The sequence below is a fragment of the Pongo abelii genome, chromosome 6 (assembly GCF_028885655.2).
Source record: "Pongo abelii isolate AG06213 chromosome 6, NHGRI_mPonAbe1-v2.0_pri, whole genome shotgun sequence".
Classification (NCBI taxonomy): Eukaryota; Metazoa; Chordata; class Mammalia; order Primates; family Hominidae; genus Pongo; species Pongo abelii.
This window is the reverse complement of record NC_071991.2, coordinates 9514714-9535721: the sequence shown is the minus strand read 5'-3', so window position 1 is coordinate 9535721 and position 21008 is coordinate 9514714. Positions and strand designations below refer to the sequence as shown.

Sequence of the window (21008 nt, the reverse complement as noted above, 5' to 3'; positions counted from 1 at the left end):
TACCCTAAAACTTAAAGTATAATAATAATAAAATTAAAAAAAAAAGAAAAAATAGATTTCATGCCAATGGCTCCACTTCAGTTTCTGATAAGAACTCAGATTCCTTGGGCTCCCTGATAACACTCATTAAGTTGTTTATGATTCTTCATAGAATATGAACTCAAAGGAGGTAAGCAAAGGGGTGTGTGCGATTCTTTGCTACTGGCTGCAGCTGCAGCCTCCTTCTCCAGCACATAAACATTTCAGCAGCTTGGCCTAAGACTGCTGTGCAGGGCAGGGAAGCTCTAGGCAGACAGCCCAGCAAACAGCAGCACGCAGCTGAAAGTAAGACTCAGAGGAGACAGTTGAGGAAGGAAAGTGGTGATGGACCTCATCCCAAATTTGGCAGTGGAAACCTGGCTTCTCCTGGCTGTCAGCCTGGTGCTCCTCTATCTGTCTGTAACTGTCCAGATTCCTCCCCTCTGTTACTTGGACTTGGGGTGCTCTCAGGCCCCTGCTCCTGTATCTGTTTTGAAGATCAAAAGAGATATTCAAGGATGAGTAGCTTAATTGTTGGATGCTACAAACACATAAAGGTTATTATTGATCTTATGCAGATTTATGAAGACATAAATAAGAATTTGTCCCAGCCACCTTCTCATTTTGGTAACTATGAGGGTTTAGGGACAGCATTTGGTAGTGGGAATGATCTGATTAGGTTAGATTTGACCTATACTAATCAATGAAAACCCAGCAAAGGCAGATTACAAACTGCTGAACACGATGGGGAGTGTGATCCTCATCCCCTTCCCAGGTTCTGGGGATTCTGGGGGCAGGAGGCAGCAGCTTGGGTCTTTGTCTCATTACCTTCATTTTCTGGGTTCTCCGTCTGCTGGAAGAGATGTGTAGAAGTTTGTCCCCTGTGGACCTGGTGGTTCCTGCTCCCCTGCCTTCCACCCCAGGATATCATTTACATAACGCACTGGGAAACACCAAGACTTCACGGGAAGCTGTCCCCTGGCTCTTCCCTCTTTCCTGTGCCATGCCCCTAAACATCCCCTCCCTCCTATGACTCACTCCTCCACCCTGTCATACACAGAACTATTTACCTTGCAATGATTAATGTCCAGAGCAAAGGAGACTTGGAGGAAGTTTCGAGGACTTATTCTTTGCTTTAATCTTTTTCCTTCCGTCTTTGGGAGGCTAGGATTAATATAGAGCTTTGTTTCTCACCTAATGGGAATCTACTAGCAGCTTGTAAAGGCAGGAGCTGTGAAAGCCAATTTGGATTTTACACATTTTTTCCCCTTTATGTTATAGTACAGGAGGACAAACCCTCTCACTGGTGGGATTCCTGGCATCCTAGAGCAGGTGGAGAGAAGAGTTACTTTCCACTGTGGGTAATGGAGGCTCCACCTGTCACATTAACTTCTACCTCAATTTGACTTTTATTAAGAGAAGGGAACCACAATGACATGAAAATAGACCATATAAACCTCATTTTAATTCTTTCACAGAAAGCTTACGAATTCAGTGAGTTGTGGTAACATGGTTTCCATTGTCTAACATTTTAAAATGAATTGATATGGTTTAAATTCATTCATTTTTAAACCAGAATTTTTTGGAGATAGATTATTTCCAGCATGTTCCTTCTGGATGATAAAAGAGGGCTGTTAGTTCAGTATTTGTGACAATAAATGTGTGTAAAATAACGCCACCTTTCTAGAATAATATCAGGAATATGAGTCTAATGCATGAATGTATATCTCTAAGACAAGACTGCATATGTCTTTTTAAATATGCATGCCTGACAGTTTATTTTAATACCTCCTTTTTGAATATGCCTGCTTAGCAGGTTATCTTAAACTGTCAGGCAGGGGAGTAAGCAATACTGTGAGCTAGTGATGATAGCAAAGTCATTCAGGTAGGATCCGTATGAAGTGAGAAAATATTCCTCATCCCTCAGGGTAGAACTCCAAAGAGACATTCATGGGTCCTGGCCCCACAGTGGAGGTCACTCAAAGGGCAAACATGTTGGCATCTCATCTGCTTCAAGCCTGGACACAGGGACATCAAATGTGTCACTCTGTGTGTGGTCTGCCATGTTGTGGGGCAGTCACTACAGACTCGAGCAGCCGGGCAGACAATGCCTTAGCCTTAGACGATGCTGGTGCAGCCCAGGAGTCAGAAGCTATAGTGTAGACCATGCCCTCCTTAGACCAACACTATTACATGCAATAGATGACTGGCTTTTCTGTTAGCCTCTTCATTGGAACCAAAAGCAGCATTACTCTACTAAACAGAGGAGAGCTGGAAAGAAACTAAACAGTTTGCCCAGCACAGCCTCTGCCTTGACATGGAACCATGTGAGTCTAGACACGGTATTTTATTGAGGATTTTTGCATCAATGTTCATCAGGGATATTGGTCTAAAATTCTCTTTTTTTGTTGTGTCTTTGCCAGGCTTTGGTATCAGGATGATGCTGGCCTCATAAAATGAGTTAGGGAGGATTCCCTCTTTTTCTATTGATTGGAATAGTTTCAGAAAGAATGGTACCAGCTACTCTTTATACCTCTGGTAGAATTCGGCTGTGAATCCATTTAGTCCTGGACTTTTTGGTTGGTAGGCTATTAATTATTGTATCAATTTCAGGGTCTGTTATTGGTCTATTCAGACATTCAACTTCTTCCCAGTTTAGTCTTGGGAGGGTTTATGTGTCCAGGAATTTATCCATTTCTTCTAGATTTTCTAGTTTATTTGCATAGAGGTGTTTACAGTATTGTCTGATGGTAAGTTGTATTTCTGTGAGATCGGTGGTGATATCCCCTTTATCATTTTTTATTGCATCTATTTGATTCTTCTCTGTTTTCTTCTTTATTATTCTGGCTAGCAGTCTATCAATTTTGTTGATCTTTTCAAAAAACCAGCTCCTCGGTTTCACTGATTTATTTGAAGGGTTTTTTGTGTCTCTATCTCTTTCAGTTCTCCTCTGATCTTAGTTATTTCTTTTTTTTTTATTTGGCTCTTTAAAATTTTATTTTTGGTAAGTTTTATAATAAACCTGTAATACTAGTATACTAGTAATACTTTTATAAATAAACCAGCACATATGCATTAGAGATATAATTTTTTTTTAAACCTATGTGGTGTGTGACCAAAAACATCCAGAAACCACAGGTGTAGACAAGTTATTTTTAAGCATTATTAGAAACAGAATCTTTTTTTAATACAAAATCTTATGTAAAATCTCAATAACAAGAGAAAAACAGTATTTATTTAAAATATTTTAAAATAGAAAGCATGTTTTTCAACTTCTAAATTATAATGTTTGATTTTAACAAAATCATCCAGAAATTGATGAAGATGATTCGATTTTAAGTGAATGATTATGGACAGTTGTAGTATTTATCAGCCTCAGCTTCTAGGTTTATTTCTATGAATTCTGCAATATTTATAGAATGATCACAGTCTATTAACAGGTCATCTCATCCTGTTAATGTCTCATCCTGTCTCAGTGCTATATAGATCTCCAACACTACTAGTACTGCTAAATGGATGGGTGAACAAATGAATGAATACTATTATGTGTTATACTTTTTAATTCAATAAGAATTGAAGAATTCTTTAAGGTCACTTTAAACTATTTTAAAAAAGTAATACGTACATTAAAGTTTGATACATGGCAGCCCACAAACACTTTAATGTGTTTTAAAAGTTTTAAGTTACTTAAAGAGCTTAAAATATATGAAAAATTAAGTAAAAATCAAATATTTGCAGACTTTTTCCTTTTTGTTACTGCAAAAGATAGAATAGAGAAAGATCCCAATGGATAAGGTCTGTATATTAAGTAATAGTATTGTATCAATGTTATTTTCCTTATTTTAATAATTGTTTTATGGATATGAAAGAGAATGGTCTTGTTCTTAGGAGCCATACACTGAACTATTCAGAGGTAAAGAGCCATAATATCTGTAACATATTCTCAAGTAGTTAATTTTCATCTATTTTTGAGTCAAAATTCACAACTTAAACCATGTTGAATGATCTGCTCAAGAGCTAACTATTAGGCACCACTCTACTACTTTTATACACAGTCATGCTCAACAGGCTGAGAAAAGATTGAAAGTGATTCCAAAGGAAATGCTGGTTCAAAATGATTGTTTTGAAGAACACCAGGCTGTTGTTCAGACAATGCCATATCCTCTAAAAAAGGAGATGTGAATATTTCAAGAGATATATTTGTCAATAAGAGATACATTTGATACAGACCCACAGGCACATGCACATATAACTTAAGGTGTCACTCAGTTTATTTGATCTAAACCATTTATAGCTTTAATAGCTTTCTGAAATTATCCTTTTAAAATTAGTTTATAACTTTATTGCCTTTCTACCATATACTAGAAAGTAAATTTGGTAGGCCAGGTGTAGCGGCTCACGCCCGTAATCCCAGCAGTTTGGGAGGCCAAGGAGGTCAGATCATGAGGTCAGGAGCTCGAAACCAGCCTGACCAACATGGTGAAACCCCATCTCCACTAAAAATACAAAAATTCGCTGGGTGTGGTGGTGCCTGCCTGTAATCCCAGCCACTCAGGAGGCTGAGGCAGGAGAATCTCCTGAACCAGGGATTGAGGCAGTTCAGTCTCTTGAAATACGGAGGTTGCAGTGAGCCAAGATCACGCCACTGCACTCCAGCCTGGGTGACAGAGTGAAACTCTGTTTCAAAAAAATAAAAATAAAAATAAAAATAAAAATAAATAAATAAATAAATAAATAAATTTGTGAGACAGGACATACACACAGATATGTGCTTCTCTCTCTATCTGTCATCTATCAACTATTTATTGAGAAAGAGAAAGAAGAAGAGAGAGAAGGATAGGTAGCTGATAACACCAATGTAAAATATTAACAATGAGGAATCTAGATGAATATAAGCGTACTATGGGAATATGACAGCATTATTCTCACACTTTTCAGAGAGCTTGAAATTATTTAGAATCTAATATTATTTGAAAATTATTTGATGATCTTAGTTATTTCTTACCTTCTACTAGCTCTTCAATGTATTTGCTCTTGCTTCTCTAGTTCTTTGAATTGTGATGTTAGAGTGTTGATTTTAGATCTTTCCTGCTTTCTTTTGTGGTCATTTAGTGCTATAAATTTCTCTCTACACATTGCTTTACATGTGTCCCAGAGATTCTGGTACGTTGTGTCTTTGTTCTCATTCATTTCAAGAACATCTTTATTTCTGCCTTCATTTTGTTATTTGCCCATTAGTCATTCAGGAGCAGGTTGTTCAGTCTTCATGTAGTTGTGTGGTTTTGAGTGAGTTTCTTAATCCTGAGTTCTAATTTGATTGCACTGTTGTCTGAGAGACAGTTTGTTGTGATTTCCATTCTTTTACATTTACCGAGCAGTGCTTTACGTCCCATTATGTGGTCAATTTTAGAATAAGTGTGATGTGGTGCTGAGAAGAATGTATATTCTGTTGATTTGGGGTTTGGAGTTCTGTAGATGTCTATTCAGTCCACTGGGTGCAGAGCTGCATGAACATTTTATCAAAGGAGAAACACAGCTATCAAAAATACAGAAATATTCAACCTTGTTAATAATAAAGTGGCTGGGCTCTGGTTCATTCCTGTAATCCCAGTCCTTTGCAAGGCTGAGAAAGGAGGATCACTTGAGGCCACAAGTTCAAGACCATCCTAGGCAAGTCAGTTCAAGACCAGACTTCATGTCTACAAAACATCAAAAAATTAGCCAGGCATGGTGATGCATGCCTGTTATCCCAGCTACTCAGGAGGCTAAGGCGGGAGGATTGCTTGAGCCTGGGAGGTTGAAGTGGCAGTGAGCCATGATTGTGCCATTGCACTCCATCCTGGGCAATGCAGCAAGACCCTGTCTAAGCAATAATAATAATAATAATAATAATAATAATAATAATAATAATAAAGAAAATGGTTGGGATGCCATTCCTTACTTATTCAATACACAAAGTTAAAAGCAATTTCTACTTTTTCTATTTTTTACTACTAAAAAAAGCTGAACCATTCTCACAGCCTGAAATGCTTCTCACCTTCCCCTCTTCTATACAAACACTTCTCTGTTGATGATAATGCAAACAGTTGCTCCTTTAGGAAGACTTCACCCCAGGTAGTTCCAGATCCCCTTCTCTCTGCCTTCCCAGAGCTCCTGGTGTTTCTCCAGTTCCCTCTGGGTGGTGAAGTACCCCCACCTTGGGTCTCAGCATGACTCGTTCTGTGAAGGTCTTGTTCATATTTTCCCTTATGGTTCTGTTCCCCTGTGTTGTGTCATAGCATGGGCGGCATGGACAACCCATTCACACCAATAGAGAGGGCCCCATCGTTCTGGAGATAACCATGTAACCGATCAGAATAGGGCATTGAGGGCTGGGTGTTAGACATGGGCTGTACTTGGGTGAGCAGGCCCCCTGGAAAGTCACTGGGCTTGGCAAGCTTCCTAGTAACATCTCTCCCTGGGGTCCTCTTGGAACTTCATGCAAAAATGCTGGATGCTGGTTTATTCTTGAGAGATGGTTCATTCCGATAATCAGTGAAACTCATGTCCCAACTAAAGTTCATAAACTTCAGTTTGTAAACTGAGATAATCTCAGCTGAATGAACTTGCTGACCCTCTGCTTTCCCCCAGCCTCTCGGTGCCCTTGAAATCATGTCAGTTCAAGCAGCCCCATGAGGCATTACAATGTTTAGTTATTTCAGTGTTTATTAAACCTTGCCCTATGTTGACCCCAGGTGAATCACAAGCTGGACTTCTGACAAGGACAAGCTATGATATTCTTTTCAATTACAGAAAAAGTAAGTTAACTGATAGGATTTTTAAAAAATGTTACTAGTTTTGGAAAGGTATTTTGTGCACATGGTAAACAAGAGGTATAAGAGGATAATGCTTTTATACTACTGAGAATAATGTTTTCTCTAATTTTTTTTGGTAGATGCTTTCATCAGATTAATAAAATTCCCTGCTATTAGTTGTTGAAGGTTTTTTATATCATGAATGGGAGTTGAATATTATCATTTATTATTAATATATTATTATTGAACTATCAAAGGCTCTTCCTAAAACAATTGAGATGATCTTATAATCGTTCTCCTTTAATCTGTTGATGAGATCATTGTTATTTATACTTTTTCTCTGTTAACTATTCTTGAGTCTCAGGTTTAAATTCAACTTGGTCATGGTGTATCGTCTTTGAACACTGCTGTCTCTGGCTTGCTACTATTATGTTCAGGATTTTTGCACTGATGCTGATGAATGAGACTGGCATGTCATCTTCCTTTGTGGTCCTGATTTTTTTCTGATTTGGATCTTGCGGCCCTCATGGAATGAGTTGGGCATGATGCCTTCTTTTTCATGTATCTGGATTGATGGGACACTTTGGATTCTTTCCAGACGGCCCTCAATGGTCCCTGCCTCCTCATTGTTTGGCCCCTGGGTGAGCCCTTCTCATTTCTGGTAGGCCCAGGAACCTGTGGGTTTTATGTTTGTTTGTTTGTTTGTTTTTTTGTTTGTTTTTTGAGTTGGAGTCTTGCTCTGTCTCCCAGGCTGGAGTTGGAGTGCAGTGGCCTGATCTCGGCTCACTGCAACCTCCACCTCCTGGGTTCAAGTGATTCTCCTGCCTCAGCCTCCTGAGTAGCTGGGATTACAGGCATCCACCACCACACCTGGCTAATTTTTGTATTTTTAGTAGAGATGGGGTTTCACAATATAGGCCATTCTGATCTCTTGGCCAGGCTAGTCTTAAATTCCTGACCTCATGATCTGCCTACCTCAGCCTCCCAAAGTGCTGAGATTATAGTCTTGTTCCTCCACACCCAGTGAATCTGTGGTTAAAAGCTTCTCATGCATGTGAATTCTGTGAGCATCCCGAGATGACAGCCACTGTGTGTCCGGCTCTTAAAACTGTGAGAAAGCACCAGTGGGACCCTCTCCAGCACTTGCCTGCTGAGGTCATGGAAGAGGCTTGTTGGAGAGATGATGCCCTGGTTGACTCCTGAAGGATGGTTGGGAATGCACCAGATGGAAGCTGGGTTGGTCCCACTCTATGCTAAAGAACAGCTTGTGTGGACATGAGGAGACATGAACATATCATTTTTGTAGAGCCTGGGGAGTGGCCAATCACACCATTTGCTTAACACATCGTGTACATTTGGAGAAGTGGACTGAGACAGGCTGAAGAAGCTGACAGTGGCCAAATGAGAAAGGGTCTTGTGTTACTTCCTAGAGATACTTAGATTTTATCCTGTGAGTGACAGGAGCAGTCGGAGGGACTGACACCAAGGAAACATACTTCAAGATTCCATGTTTTTTGAGATGCTGTCTGGTGGCTGAGTAGGGAATTCCCTGGATAAGTCCTGCCCAGGGTCAGGCAAAACAAGTTAGGAGGTTACTGAAATAAGGAGTATGAGAAACGATGTAGGTTTTGCTGATGTTTTGTAACACATCTCATGACAATCTTCATTTCCTTCACCAATTTCTTGTTTCATTAATTCCCTTCCATGTGCTCTTCTGAAATTTGCCTCACATTCTCTGATTTCTCTTTTACATGTTGGTTTCATCACCTTTTACTTTTTTGCTTTCCTGGGAACACAAATGATTCTGATTGTGACATGTCAGAATTATTTGCAACATTCCCCTTTCCGCTGAAACCATGAGTTCACTGAATACACAATTTAGTAAAGTGTAGGAGGCACATGTTGTTTTCATGGTCATAACCAGCTCTGTAGCATTTTATAACTACACTGGCAGTGTGCTGGGAGGTGTAGAGAGAAATATTTATCTCATATGTGGCTGACACAACCTGCCAAGTTATTTTAGGAGCTTCCTTGGAATCCCAGCAAGAATGCCACTGACACAATTTGAAATCACAATGTCCTGCTCCATGCCCTGGCTTCATGGCTTAGTCACTTCTCCAAGTCTCTTTCCAACTGTCTGTTTCCATGTCTATAAAGTATGAGTTAAATCATCCTAACACTACTCATCTTACAAAGTTTTCTTGCTGATATTAAGAGAGTTGGGAAAGAACTGTAAAAATTGTGAAGTGCCATGGAGATGTTAGTGGTTACTTTATCAAGAAATAGACACTCTAGAATGGAGTAGAAAGCCAACAGTTATGATTAAGTCCTCCTCCTCTTCTTCTTTTTTTTTTAATTTACAAAGAAAGGTTTAATTGACTCCCAGTTCCATATGGTTGGGGAGGTCTCAGGAAACTTGCAATCATGGCAGTTGGCAAAGTGGAAGAAGGCACCTTCTTCACCAGGTGACAAGAGAGAGAGAGCTCCTTTTCTTTTTTGTTGTAAAGTCTACAGAAGTGCATATACTTCAGGGCAAGGGCAGGCAGGGAGAAGAAAGGACATTGCTTCACCGCAGCCCTCACTGACAAGTTTACTAGGGGACTTCACTTTGTCCCAGCATATGGGGCAGAGCTCTGGCCACTACCCATTCAGAAGGCCTGGGCTGCATTGCTAGTTCCCCGCTAACTCTGTGTGACCTTGGGCAAGGCTGGGCATGTGTCAAAAGATTATGACCCTGGGCTCTCAAGCTAGAGAATCTACATATGAATCCTGGCTCTGCTAGAGTAATTAGTGATGTAACCTTGGATGGGTCAGTTAACCTTCCTGTGGCTTAGTTTGCTCATCAGTAAAATAGGGATCATAATAATATCAATACCTTGGGGTTGTTGGACAGACTGAATGCCTTAATGCAGGGTAAATCCTTAGCATGACACGTATTCACTATCATTTCCTTGAGTAAGAGCTGAATGTGAGTGGGTGTGAGAATGTCTGAAACCCTTTCTCTGCAATCTCAATTAAGAAACCAATCCAGAATTTAAAGTTCAGGGCCTAAATGGGTGGTTATCTTCTCCCAGTTGCATCCTATCCCACCTTTGCTCTTTTCCTGCCCATAGGAGCTGCTGGCCGTTGATTGGGCTGGAAGACCTGGTGGACCCTAAGTGACCTATAAGAGAAGGAGAATAGAGGACAGGGAATATCTTCAAAACTCCTAGAGGGACACAGAGGCTGAGAGGCAGGCAGTCCTGCAGGGGTCTTCTGATTGGGACAAGGAGAACCATGGTCTTCATAGGCCAATTCTGGTCAATTTCCCCCATGGACAGATGAGGAAACAGGCCCAGGAATATCCAAGGTCTCACACTTCCCATCCGTCAAGTCTTGTTGATTCAGTTGCATTCATGTCTTTCAAAGAGAGTTAGAGTTTAGGGAAAGAAAGAAGGATCAACTGTGTCTGATACCACTGGGAGCTTAAGTAAAGGGTTCTTTTACTTCATAGCATTTTTCCCAATTTGTAATTCAGTATTATTTGTGTCACTGTTTAGTATCTCTTTGTCCTATTAGAGAGCTAGCTTCATCAGGGCAAGGATTTTGATTCTTTAATATTTAGTGCTTGCCACATGCCCTGAACACAGCAGGCATACAGGCTAACCAACATACAGTGGCATTGAAGTGAGACACCTACATCCTCCAGTGCCTAGAGTACATGTCCATGGACCTGTCACTCTCCTCAACACCACCCCCAAGCATGAGGCCCAAAAGCATTAGCTAATTCCCTCCTCCAGTCACCAAAACTTAAAGGCCAGGTGTGGTGGCTCCCATCTGAAATCCCAGAACTTTAGGAGACAGTAGCAGAAGGATCACTTGAGGCCCGGAATTTGAGACCAGCCTGGGCAACATAGCTAGACCCCATCTGTACTAAAAATTAGCTGGGCATGGTTGTACGCCTGAACTACCAGCTACTAAGGAGGCTGAGGTAGGAGGATCACTTGAACCCAGGAGGTGGAAGGTACAGTGAGCTATAACCACAGCACTGAACTCCAGCCTGAGCAAAAGAGTGAAACCCTGCCTCAAAACAACTTCAAAAATAAATAAATAAAAACAAAACTTAGATACCACCTGGTCACCCCAAACTGCAAATTCAAGTTTTCCCCTACTGAGAAGAATGGGGACTTGAGAGCTGAGTTACAGAGAGATAATCTTCTATTTTTTTTGGTTTACATCCTCAAGGTCATGACCTGTGAAATTTGAATCTAATACACAAATCATTCCAGAGCAATGTTGCTTCTCCCTACCACCAGCAATTCACTTGGCCACTGGAAGTCAGGACAAGCTTCCCAGAAGAGAGGTACCACTTGGGCTACCAATATAAAAGGATGAAAATATTGGAGTGAAGGTGTTCCTTGCATCACTGAGTCCCTGGACAGCCTGTCCACTGATGCTGATATCTGAGCCTAATGCTTCTCTGAATGTTGAGATTTAACTTTGATCCAATGAAACTAGACCAAGAAAGAAGAAACGTCTTTCATTGTTGATAAGGACATTATTTTTCTCATAGTTTTATGATTATTTTTCCTTAGCTGTCCTATAATTATCTGCTTATTTGTCTCTTCTCCATGTGCTTAGGGTACAAAGTTGACCAAGACCAAGCATAATGTCTGGGAGCACAGTACTGACAGCACAGCTTTAAAAACATGATAAATGCTTTAATACAGGAAATGAGTAGGGGAGAGGCATGTGGTGCTTGGGTGATCTTCCAATACATAGTATCTTCCTTGACACAGTCAGTGCAGCTCTCAGTAGACAAGTCCCTACATGTTAGAAGATGTTACCTTCTGTGGAATTAAGTGGCAGAACATGCCTTCAATTATTTTCCTTTGCAGAACAACACCAATTGCATTAGTTAGGACACCATGCTGGCTGCATTTGAGTTCCAAGCAACGATTAATCTATCACTGTTGGTATAGATTCCAACCAGTCACACCACCTCCTGAAGTTTGTAGGGCAGGTAAATCTTCATCTTAGAATAAAAATCATGTTAGCCGAGTATGTGTTTTAGAGGAAAGAAGAAAACATATTTGTTTCCATAAGAGTTTTGTTTCTAAAAAAAAAAAAAAAAAATAAGAGAGGCTCTGGGTTTATGTGAGCTAAAGAAGTTGTTGATAGTTATCAGATGACACTGGAATCTTTACTTGTCTGAATGTGTTCTGTGCACCTCTCGGTGTGGGAACATAGAGAGGGAGATCCTCCAGCAATACCACTGATATGGTCAGAAATTGCATCTTTCTTTCTCCCTGCTGAGATGAGATGGAGTTTTTTGTTCTAGAAAACCCAGGGGGTGCTGCTGGGGGTAACCCTTGAGACAGGAACATGAACCTCAACCAATTTCTGGTTGCAGCCTTGAGTGTCACTATTTGTCATAGTGAGACTTAGCAGGGAATGGCAGGTGCACCAGAGCAGCAGAGGACCTTCTATCTCCCTTCCTGTTAGCTTTTTATAATGTTTTATTGTGATCAGTAGCAGTTGGGAAGCTACTTGCAGTCACTGAGCCTCAGTTTCTATATCTGTAAACTGGGAATAGTAGCATGGCCCTATTTAACGTGCTCAGCAAATCCACTAAAAGGAGACAGAAATGTACCAGAATTCCCTGGACTTTTATCCTACTTCTGCTGGGGATTGTCACCCACCTTCCCATGTCTGTCCTTTGTTGGTTTGACACTTGCTGTCACTTCTTTTCTTAGGTACCTCTCTGTAGGGCTCCATTATTCCAGGGATTCCAGAGTTACAGCACATGCATACCTCCATCCAAGCATGTTTATGTGTCTCCTGCTTCACTAGGCTTTCCCCAAGGAAGATGTGGCTCCTGGCACACACCTGGCACAACTCTGCACATGACATTCACCCACTTGACCTTGAATCTGACATGGAATCTGGCATGATGTTCACCCACTCAGGCCAGGTGCCAAGTAGCCCTGGAGGCTTAGGGGCCAGAGGGATGGGAAAAAGTGCGTTTCTGGGGTGAGTATCAGTTTCTGCAGGAGGGCTGAACCTGAGAAAGAATAAAGACAGAAGGAAGTGAACAAGCACAGCTTAAACATTATCTATTTCTACTGAGTTTTAAGAACTCTGAGATTTTGTTTGTCATGTAATCCCTTCCTCAGGCCAAGCAGAGACAGAACTTGGGTGTGAGTGATGATAATGAGCCAATATAATTTTCACACCCTCATCACTGAGATCTCTCCCATCAGGAATGGGTCAGGGGGCTCACAGGTGGCAGCAACTGTTATTACAGGCCTCGTCTCTACCAGCTCCTGGCACCTGCTCTCCTCCCATTAGAAAATCCTCCACTTGTCAAAAAGGAAGCCATTTGCTTTGAATTCCAATTCCACCCTAAAGAGGCTGGGACCATCTTATTGGAGTCCTTGATGCTGTGTGACCTGCAGTGACCACTGCCCCATCATTGCTGGCTGAGGTGGTTTGGGTCAACCTGGCAAACTGGGAAGCTGTTCTCTTCTCTTCTTTCTCCCCTACTGTTTCCAGACATGCAGTATTTCCAGGGAGAAGGGGCCACTCTTTGGCAAAGAACCTGTCTACGGCAGGACTTTTGAAAGCTACAAAGGAAGCAGCACAAATTGATACTGTTCCACTAAGCCATCAGCTCCATTTCATCCATGCCCTGTCTCTTTTTTAGGGGTCCTCTTGCCAACAGAATCACAGAGGACCAACCTGAAAGTGCAGAGACAGCAGCTGAGGCACAGCCAAGAGCTCTGGCTGTATTAATGACCTAAGAAGATGGAGTGGTCACCAGAAAGTCAGAGGAAGTGACACACAGGGGCCCAGCAATCTCAGGCAAGTTAACTCCACCAGCCTTTCTGGTCACCACTGTGTGTACAGCACCCTGATAGGGACCAGAGCCATGACAGGGAGTAAGACCAGACTATGCCCTTGAGGAGCTCACCTCTGCTCAGGGAAACAGGCGTGGAAACACACAGTGGTGGTAAAGAGGAAAGAAGACAATAGGACTGCATAAAGGGGATGGAGAGTGCCCAGGGGATGAAATGGTTAAATGTGTGTGAGGAGGTTGGTGAGGAAAGACTCTAAGAGAAGGCTCTGTCTGGCTGGGTTTGGAAGGATGTGTAGGAGTCTTCCAGGGGGCACAGGCACACTCCAGGCATAGGTAAAGATCTGTAGGCATGGCTTGTTGGGATGAATTTCAAGTATTCTGGAATGAGGACAGCCATAGAGACAAGGGCAGGAGAGAGGAGATTTAATAGATTTTACGCCAATGGCTCCACTTGAGTTTCTGATAAGAACCCAGAACCCTTGGACTCCCCAGTAACATCGATTGAGTTGTGTATGATTCCACATAGAATATTAACTCAAAGGAGGTCAGTGAGTGGTGTGTGTGTGATTATTTGCCAACTGCCAAGGTGGAGAAGCCTCTTTCGACTGCAGGTGGAGCATGGGGGGCCCTGCTACTGGCTGCAGCTCCAGCCCTGCCTCCTTCTCCACCATATAAACAATCCAGCAGCCTCACTGAATCACTGCTGTGCAGGGCAGGAAAGCTCCACGCACACAGCCCAGCAAACAGCAGCACGCTGCTGAAAAAAAGACTCAGAGGAGAGAGATAAGGAAGGAAAGTAGTGATGGATCTCATCCCAAACTTGGCCGTGGAAACCTGGCTTCTCCTGGCTGTCAGCCTGATACTGCTCTATCTGTGAGTAACTGTTCAGGCTCCTCTTCTCTGTTTCCTTGGACTTGGGGTGCTAGTCAGGCCTCTCTTTCCCTTATCTGTTTTGAAGGTCAAAAAGGATGTTCAGGCCGGGTGTGGTGGCTCACACCTGTCATCCCAGAACTTTGGGACGCTGAGGCAGGTGGACTGCCTGAGGTCAGGAGTTCAAGACCAGCCTGGCTAACATGGTGAAACCCCATCTCTACTAAAATTACAAAAATTAGCTGGGCATGGTGGTGCATACCTGTAGTCCCAGCTACTTGGGAGGCTGAGGCAGGAGAATTGCTTGAACCTGGGAGGCAGAGGTTGCAGTGAACTGAGATCATGCCACTGCACTCCAGCCAGGGTAACAGAGTAAGATTCCATCTCAAAAAAAAAAAAAAAAAAAAGAGAAAAAAAGATTTTCAAGGAGAAGTAGCTTAAGTGTTGGATGCTACAAACATATAGAGGTTATGACGGATCTTTTGCAGAGCTATAAAGGAATCAATAAGCATCTCCCCCATCCATCTTTAGTGGAAAGAAGGGTTTAGGGACAGCATTGATTAAGGATAATCTAATAGACAATGGTTTGGACCCAGCTTACCAAACCAGAATTTGGATTTTACATTTTTCCCTTTAAGTTGCAGGAGAAGAGGATGAATCTTCTCGCCGGTGAGATCCTGGCATCCTAGAGAAGGTGGAGAGAAGAGTCACTCCCTACTGTGTGTAGTGGAGGCTTCCCACCCATCACATTTTACTTCTAACTCAATTTCACAGTTATTAAGAGTAAGCAATCATGGTGACATGGAAACAGAAAATACAAACCTCGTTTTAATTCTTTCACAGAAAAGTTAGCAATTCAGTGAGTTGTGGTAACATAGTTTCCATCTACTGGCAATTTAACATGAATTGATATGGCTTAAATTCATCCTTTTTAAAGCCAGATTTTTTTGGAGCTATTTCCAGCATGTTCCTTCTGAGTGATAAAAGAGGGCTATTAGTTCAGTATTTGTGACAATAAATGTGTATAAAATAACCTCATCTTTCCAGAATAATGTCAGGAATATGAGTCTAATGCACAAATGTATATCTCTAGGACAAGACTGCATATGTCTTTTTAAGAATACTTTCCCAAGAGTTTATTTTAATACCCCCATTTCAAATACACCTGCTTAGAAGGTTATCCTAAACTCTCAGGGCCAGGAAGTAAGCAAGACTGTGAGCCAGTGATGATAGCAAAAGCATCCAGGTAGGATCAAGATAAAGTGCGAAAATATTCCTCATCCCTCAGGGTAGAACTCCAAATAGATATTCATGGGTCCTGGCCCCCTAGTGGAGGTCACTTGAAGGACAAACATGTTGGCATCTCATCTGCTTGAAGCCTGGACACAGGGGCACCATCAGTGTCACTCTGTGTGTGGTTGGCCATGTTGTGGGGTTGTCACTACAGATTCTGGCAGTCAGGCAGACAATCGCTTAGCCTTAGACGATGCCGATACAGCCCAGGATTCAGAAGCTATAGTGTAGACCATGCCCTTCTTAGGCCTATACAATTACATGCAATAGATGACTGATTCTTCTGTTAGCCTCTTCATTGTAACCAAAAGCAGCATTACTCTACCAAACAGAGGGGAGCTGGAAAAAACTAAACAGTTTGCCCAGCCTAGCCTCTGCCTTGACATGGAATCATGTGAGTCTAGACACTCACCTAGATCTTTCCTCGGGGGCCAATGCTGTTAACACATTAACTCATTAGTTTGTCCTGGCCTGAGAGATCATGTAACTTGTAGAAAGTTTAGAAGCAGAGATTAGTGTCATTGATTTTCCATGGCTGTGACAACAAAGGAAGGAACAGGAGTGGGAAAACCCAAGGCCACCTTGGTTGTGGTAGATGGTGCACACACTTCCACTAACTGTTCTGGGGCAAGGATCCAAATGCACTATTGGGCCTGGCTATGCTGTCTCTGCTGGGTCCTCCAAACACGAGCCTCCATGCCATTTCTCAGTTGTATTTTACCACATATTATCAGAGTCACTGGATTTGTACAGAATGTTTAGAACCTATACTGTCTTAAGGGCAACCCTTTAAAGAAGAGAAAACAAGGTCTTAATTGAACTGTCTGGAACATTTTATGGTTACTTATGTGGAATACTCCATCTTTTGCTATCAACAGGAAGGTGCCTGGCCATTAGAAGGTGCCTGTCTTTCAGCTGAAAGCCTATATGAGGCATATGGATCCATTTATACACACCATACTTTTGAACCACATTTTCCTAATTTGCCTCTCTGGGGCCAATCTTGTGGGACTAGCAGATTCATGGTTGAATTGATGGCTGGCGACCTCTTCCATCAGCTTTTCTTCTTCATCCAGTCCTCCACCCCTCAGTAACCTCAGACTGGGAAGGTCTTCAGATTTCCAGAACCCCCAGTTGGGGAAGTCCATACATGGCCCATCAAAGATGGGTTGCAAGCAGGCCTGCTATAGGGAGCAGCAGCCTTGATGGGTTTTCCTACAGACAGTTGATGTGCAGAGGCAATAAACTGACTTCTTTGTAATTGATCACCTTGAAAAAAAAATGAGCATGTCCGGCTGTATTAGTCTTTTCTTCCATTGCTATAAAGAAATATCTCAGGGTGGGTAACTTAGAAAGGAAAGAGATTTAATTGGCTCATGGTTCTGCAGGCTCTACAGGAAGCCTAGCAACTTCTGCCTCTAGGGAGGCCTCATGAAATTTACAATCATGGCAGAAGGTGAAAGAGAAGCAGGCAGATCTTACATTACTGGAGCAGAAGCAAGAGACGGTGGGGAGGAGGTGCCACACACTTTTAAACCACCAGATCTCACAAAAACTCATTGTCAAGAGGACAGCACCTAAGGGTGATGGTGTGAAACCATGAGAAACTGCCCCTAAGATACAATCACCTTCTATCAGGCCCCACTTCCAGAATTGGGGGTTATACTTCAATATGAGATTTGGGTAGGGGCACAGATTCAGACCATATCACTGGCACTGTGCTTATCAGGTGGATATCACCAGTTGGAAGGCTAGATTCCACAAAAGGAGGAATGTCCTTGTTCTTAGTTGTGATTATTCTGCACAGTGTCATTCAGGAAAATATGAGTCAATCATCCTCCCCAATAGCTCAAATCAATCAGATCTGACCACAGAGACTGAGGTGTAGCTGAAAGGTGCTGGCATTTCTACGAGGCCAATGGAAGCCTGGAGCACAGTTGTCAATCTGTACAAATAAGGACTCTGTGACTCCTCCAAGACCTCTCTGTGAATGATGGTTTAAGAAGGGCCAGATCCTAAAACAGGGTCAGAGCTTAGAGGGAAGGGAAAGCATAAAAGCCTCTGAGCAAATTCTAAAGACAGGGTCACCATAGGCTCTCAGTGACCCCCTGTGATTGAGTGGATGCAGTGATGCAAAATCTCATCATCACTGCAGAAGATAAAAAAAAAAAAAAAAAATTGTCACCCTTTCTACCTAGGATGAGAATCCCAAAATCAGGGAAGAGTCCACTTACTAAAAAGACATGAGGGAAAGAAGTCCCCTGGAAGAATTCCTTCCTGAACCTCTCAGGATCATTCACATTTGAGAACATTTACGAAATATTCATTCCAGGTCTGGGACCATGAAGACTTCAGCTGCTTTTAGCTAATCATTGTAACTTTTTGGTGTCTCATGGCGGAGGCATGAAAGGATCTGATGAACAAATATAATCATTGCTGTCAGAGTTACTGTTATTTTTTATTGCCTTAATGTTACCTCCTTCTCTTGATCATTCCAGTTCCTCAGTCAGTGACTCACCAGCCCCTATATCTATAAAGTCACAATCCCTGAGACCTGATTTCTGTTTCACTTTGTAGATATGGAACCCGTACACATGGACTTTTTAAGAAGCTTGGAATTCCAGGACCCACACCTCTGCCTTTTGTGGGAAATGCTTTGTCCTTCCGTAAGGTGAGTGTTTTTGAGCTTCCTCTTTTGCTTCTTATGATTGCAAAGAGCAACTTAGTTCCATCAGTAAAAATGCTTCTCCTCAGGAGGAAGGTCTGAGGTTTTATACTTTCAGAAATAGCATGTAGGCATCACCCAGAGCGTGGCAAAGTTTACCCTGGGGCTCTCTTGCTAACTCTCAGGAACCTCAAGTTTGCCTCAGTTGCACAGCCCAAATGTCAAGTAGATCTAGCAATCTGATGTTCACAACTTGATGTGCAGACTTTGTGAGCACCATAAAGAGCATTTACTTTTTGCTCCATGCAGGTTCCCAGGAAGGTACAGCCATATTTAGTTAGTATTAAAAGTAGGAACAGGAGCCCCTGATTGTGGCTTGTTATCTGTGGACATGAGAGTAAAACTTTCCTCTCTGTAGCAAGAGCTCATGAATAGGCTTTTTTCACTTCCTCCTGCATAGCTCTGAAACTCAGTTTATTAGGGAGATCAAGTATTTACCATTGGGTCATTTGCACCTGCTTGAAGCCTCTTCAAAAAATGCCAAATTTTGTGAGGGAATTTCCATGGCTCTACCCCAGCTCTTACTCGCCATGACATCTTTGGCCACTTTGAGACACAGAACAAAGGTGTTCTGCTTTACTTCTTTTCCTTTGAAGGCTGCATCTTGTGGGTGAGTCTGAGCAGGGTGTTGATGTAACTGAGATGAGATAGTGGTTGTCTATTAACCTCAGATATTTAAGCACAATATGAATTCATGGGTTTATTTTTTACACAAGGCAGAATCACATGCAAAATCACTAGAAAGGGGATGATTTGACAAAATTATTAAATATTTAATTTCACTAAATAAAATGTCATACGTGCCACATGGACTGGGGACTTTGGCCGAGCCTTTGTGCCTAACCTTATTTGATGCTGTATTCAGGGCCTGGTCCCTGGATGGAAAATTATGAGCTCATCTCCACAGGGCCAGCAGCAGCAGTAGTCAGCTCTCTGGCTTAGACAATCTTTCGTGCATACCTGAGGCTTGTTTCTCAGATTCTAGTTCTCCTAAATGAGGGCTTTGTTGTCTAATTACTGCCCAGGAATTTCATATTTTTTCCCTCCGCAAGAGCAATAATTTCCCTACTTTCACATGCGTCCATGTGAGGCGACCACCAAACAGGCTTTGTGTGAGCAATAAAGGTTTTTAATCACTTGGGTGCAGGCCAACTGAGTCTGAAAAAGGAGTCAGCAAGGGGAGACAGGGGTGGGGCAGTTTTATAGGACTGGGGTAAGCAGTGGAAAGTTACAGTTAAAGGTGGTTATCCATCATCAGCAGTGGAGGGGGCCACAAGGTGCATAGTGGGGAGATCGTAAGACTCATTGTGCAGAGAAGAATGTCACCAGGTTGATTGATCAATCAGTTGGGGCAGGGCAGGAACAAGTCATAATGGAATGTCATAAGATTGGTCAATCAGTTAAGACAGAAGCTGGCTGTTTCATTTCTTTTGTAGTTTTCAGTTGCCTCAGGCCATCTGGATGTACACGTAAAGGCTTGCACTCAGAGGCCTGACATTCCTGTCTTCTTATATTAAGAAAAATAAAACAAAATGGTGGTGAAGTGTTGGGGCAGCAAAAATTTTTTGGGGGTGGTATGGAGAGATAATGGATGATGTTTCTCAGGGCTGCTTCAAGCGGGATTATGGGCCATGTGGACACCTTAAAGAAAATTTTATAATGAGTTACAAGGAATAGGAATTTAGGCTGTGGGGAGATCTTGGGGCAGAGGATGGTACCATGGACTTGTTAAAAGTAATATTTGTTGTATAGAATAATTGGTGATAGTCTGAATGTGTTTTTATATTAATTGAGAAACCAATTGAAGACACAAGTCTCGAATAAGAGAAGGAGTAAAACAGGTACCAGAAGACTAAGAATAGGGAGGAGTCAAGACACCCAGTTAGAAAGTGTCCGGGTGGGTCGAGAGTAATTATTTGCCTGGCTGGTGGGTTTTTGGTCTTTATCTTTAAGCTTTTTTATATTGTCATATACCAGGCCAGATTGGTTTAGATAAAAATATCATTCTTCATTTAAAAATATAGAGTCCTCCTTTTTCAGCAGAGTAGGCCAAGGCCTCAGCAATTTTGGAGGATGACTAGGGCTAAGGAGTCAACCTGGGTCTGAAGGACTGATAAAGTTTGTGATGTATCTGTAATGCTAGCAGAAAAGTCATTAGAAAGGCTACAGAAAGTTGTGACAGAAGTTGAGACGCCTGCTCTTCCAGCTCCAAGGGCAATAGTGGAAGCAGAAAGTCCTAACCCTACAAGGGATTAGAGGGATTAGAGGGATAACTCTTTTTTGTCTGGTTGGTGTCATGAGGGGGACAGGAAGTTGTTCAGTCCCATTTGCAAATTGAATTTTTTCAATTTGGGAATAAGAAAAACTAGTGTACATGTACCTGTCAAATTGGCAAACAGACACATGTACGTGGTGCAGCCACAGAGGAAGAAGAGGCCTTGTGCAAGACAAAACTGGAAATGCAAAGTGA

At 42.1% G+C, this 21008-nt stretch overlaps 1 protein-coding gene across 1 annotated transcript in view; it reads left to right on the top strand.

Annotated features, from left to right (window-relative positions):
- The first annotated feature begins 14400 nt into the window (after nt 1-14400).
- The window catches only part of LOC100436403 (cytochrome P450 3A7), a 29692-nt gene continuing 23084 nt past the window's right edge, over nt 14401-21008 (top strand). The window contains exons 1-2 of the mRNA XM_024249703.2: nt 14401-14523; nt 18391-18484. Of these exons, the coding sequence (XP_024105471.1) occupies nt 14453-14523; nt 18391-18484 (165 nt within the window). The 5' untranslated portion in view covers nt 14401-14452. The remainder of the gene's footprint in view (nt 14524-18390; nt 18485-21008) is intronic.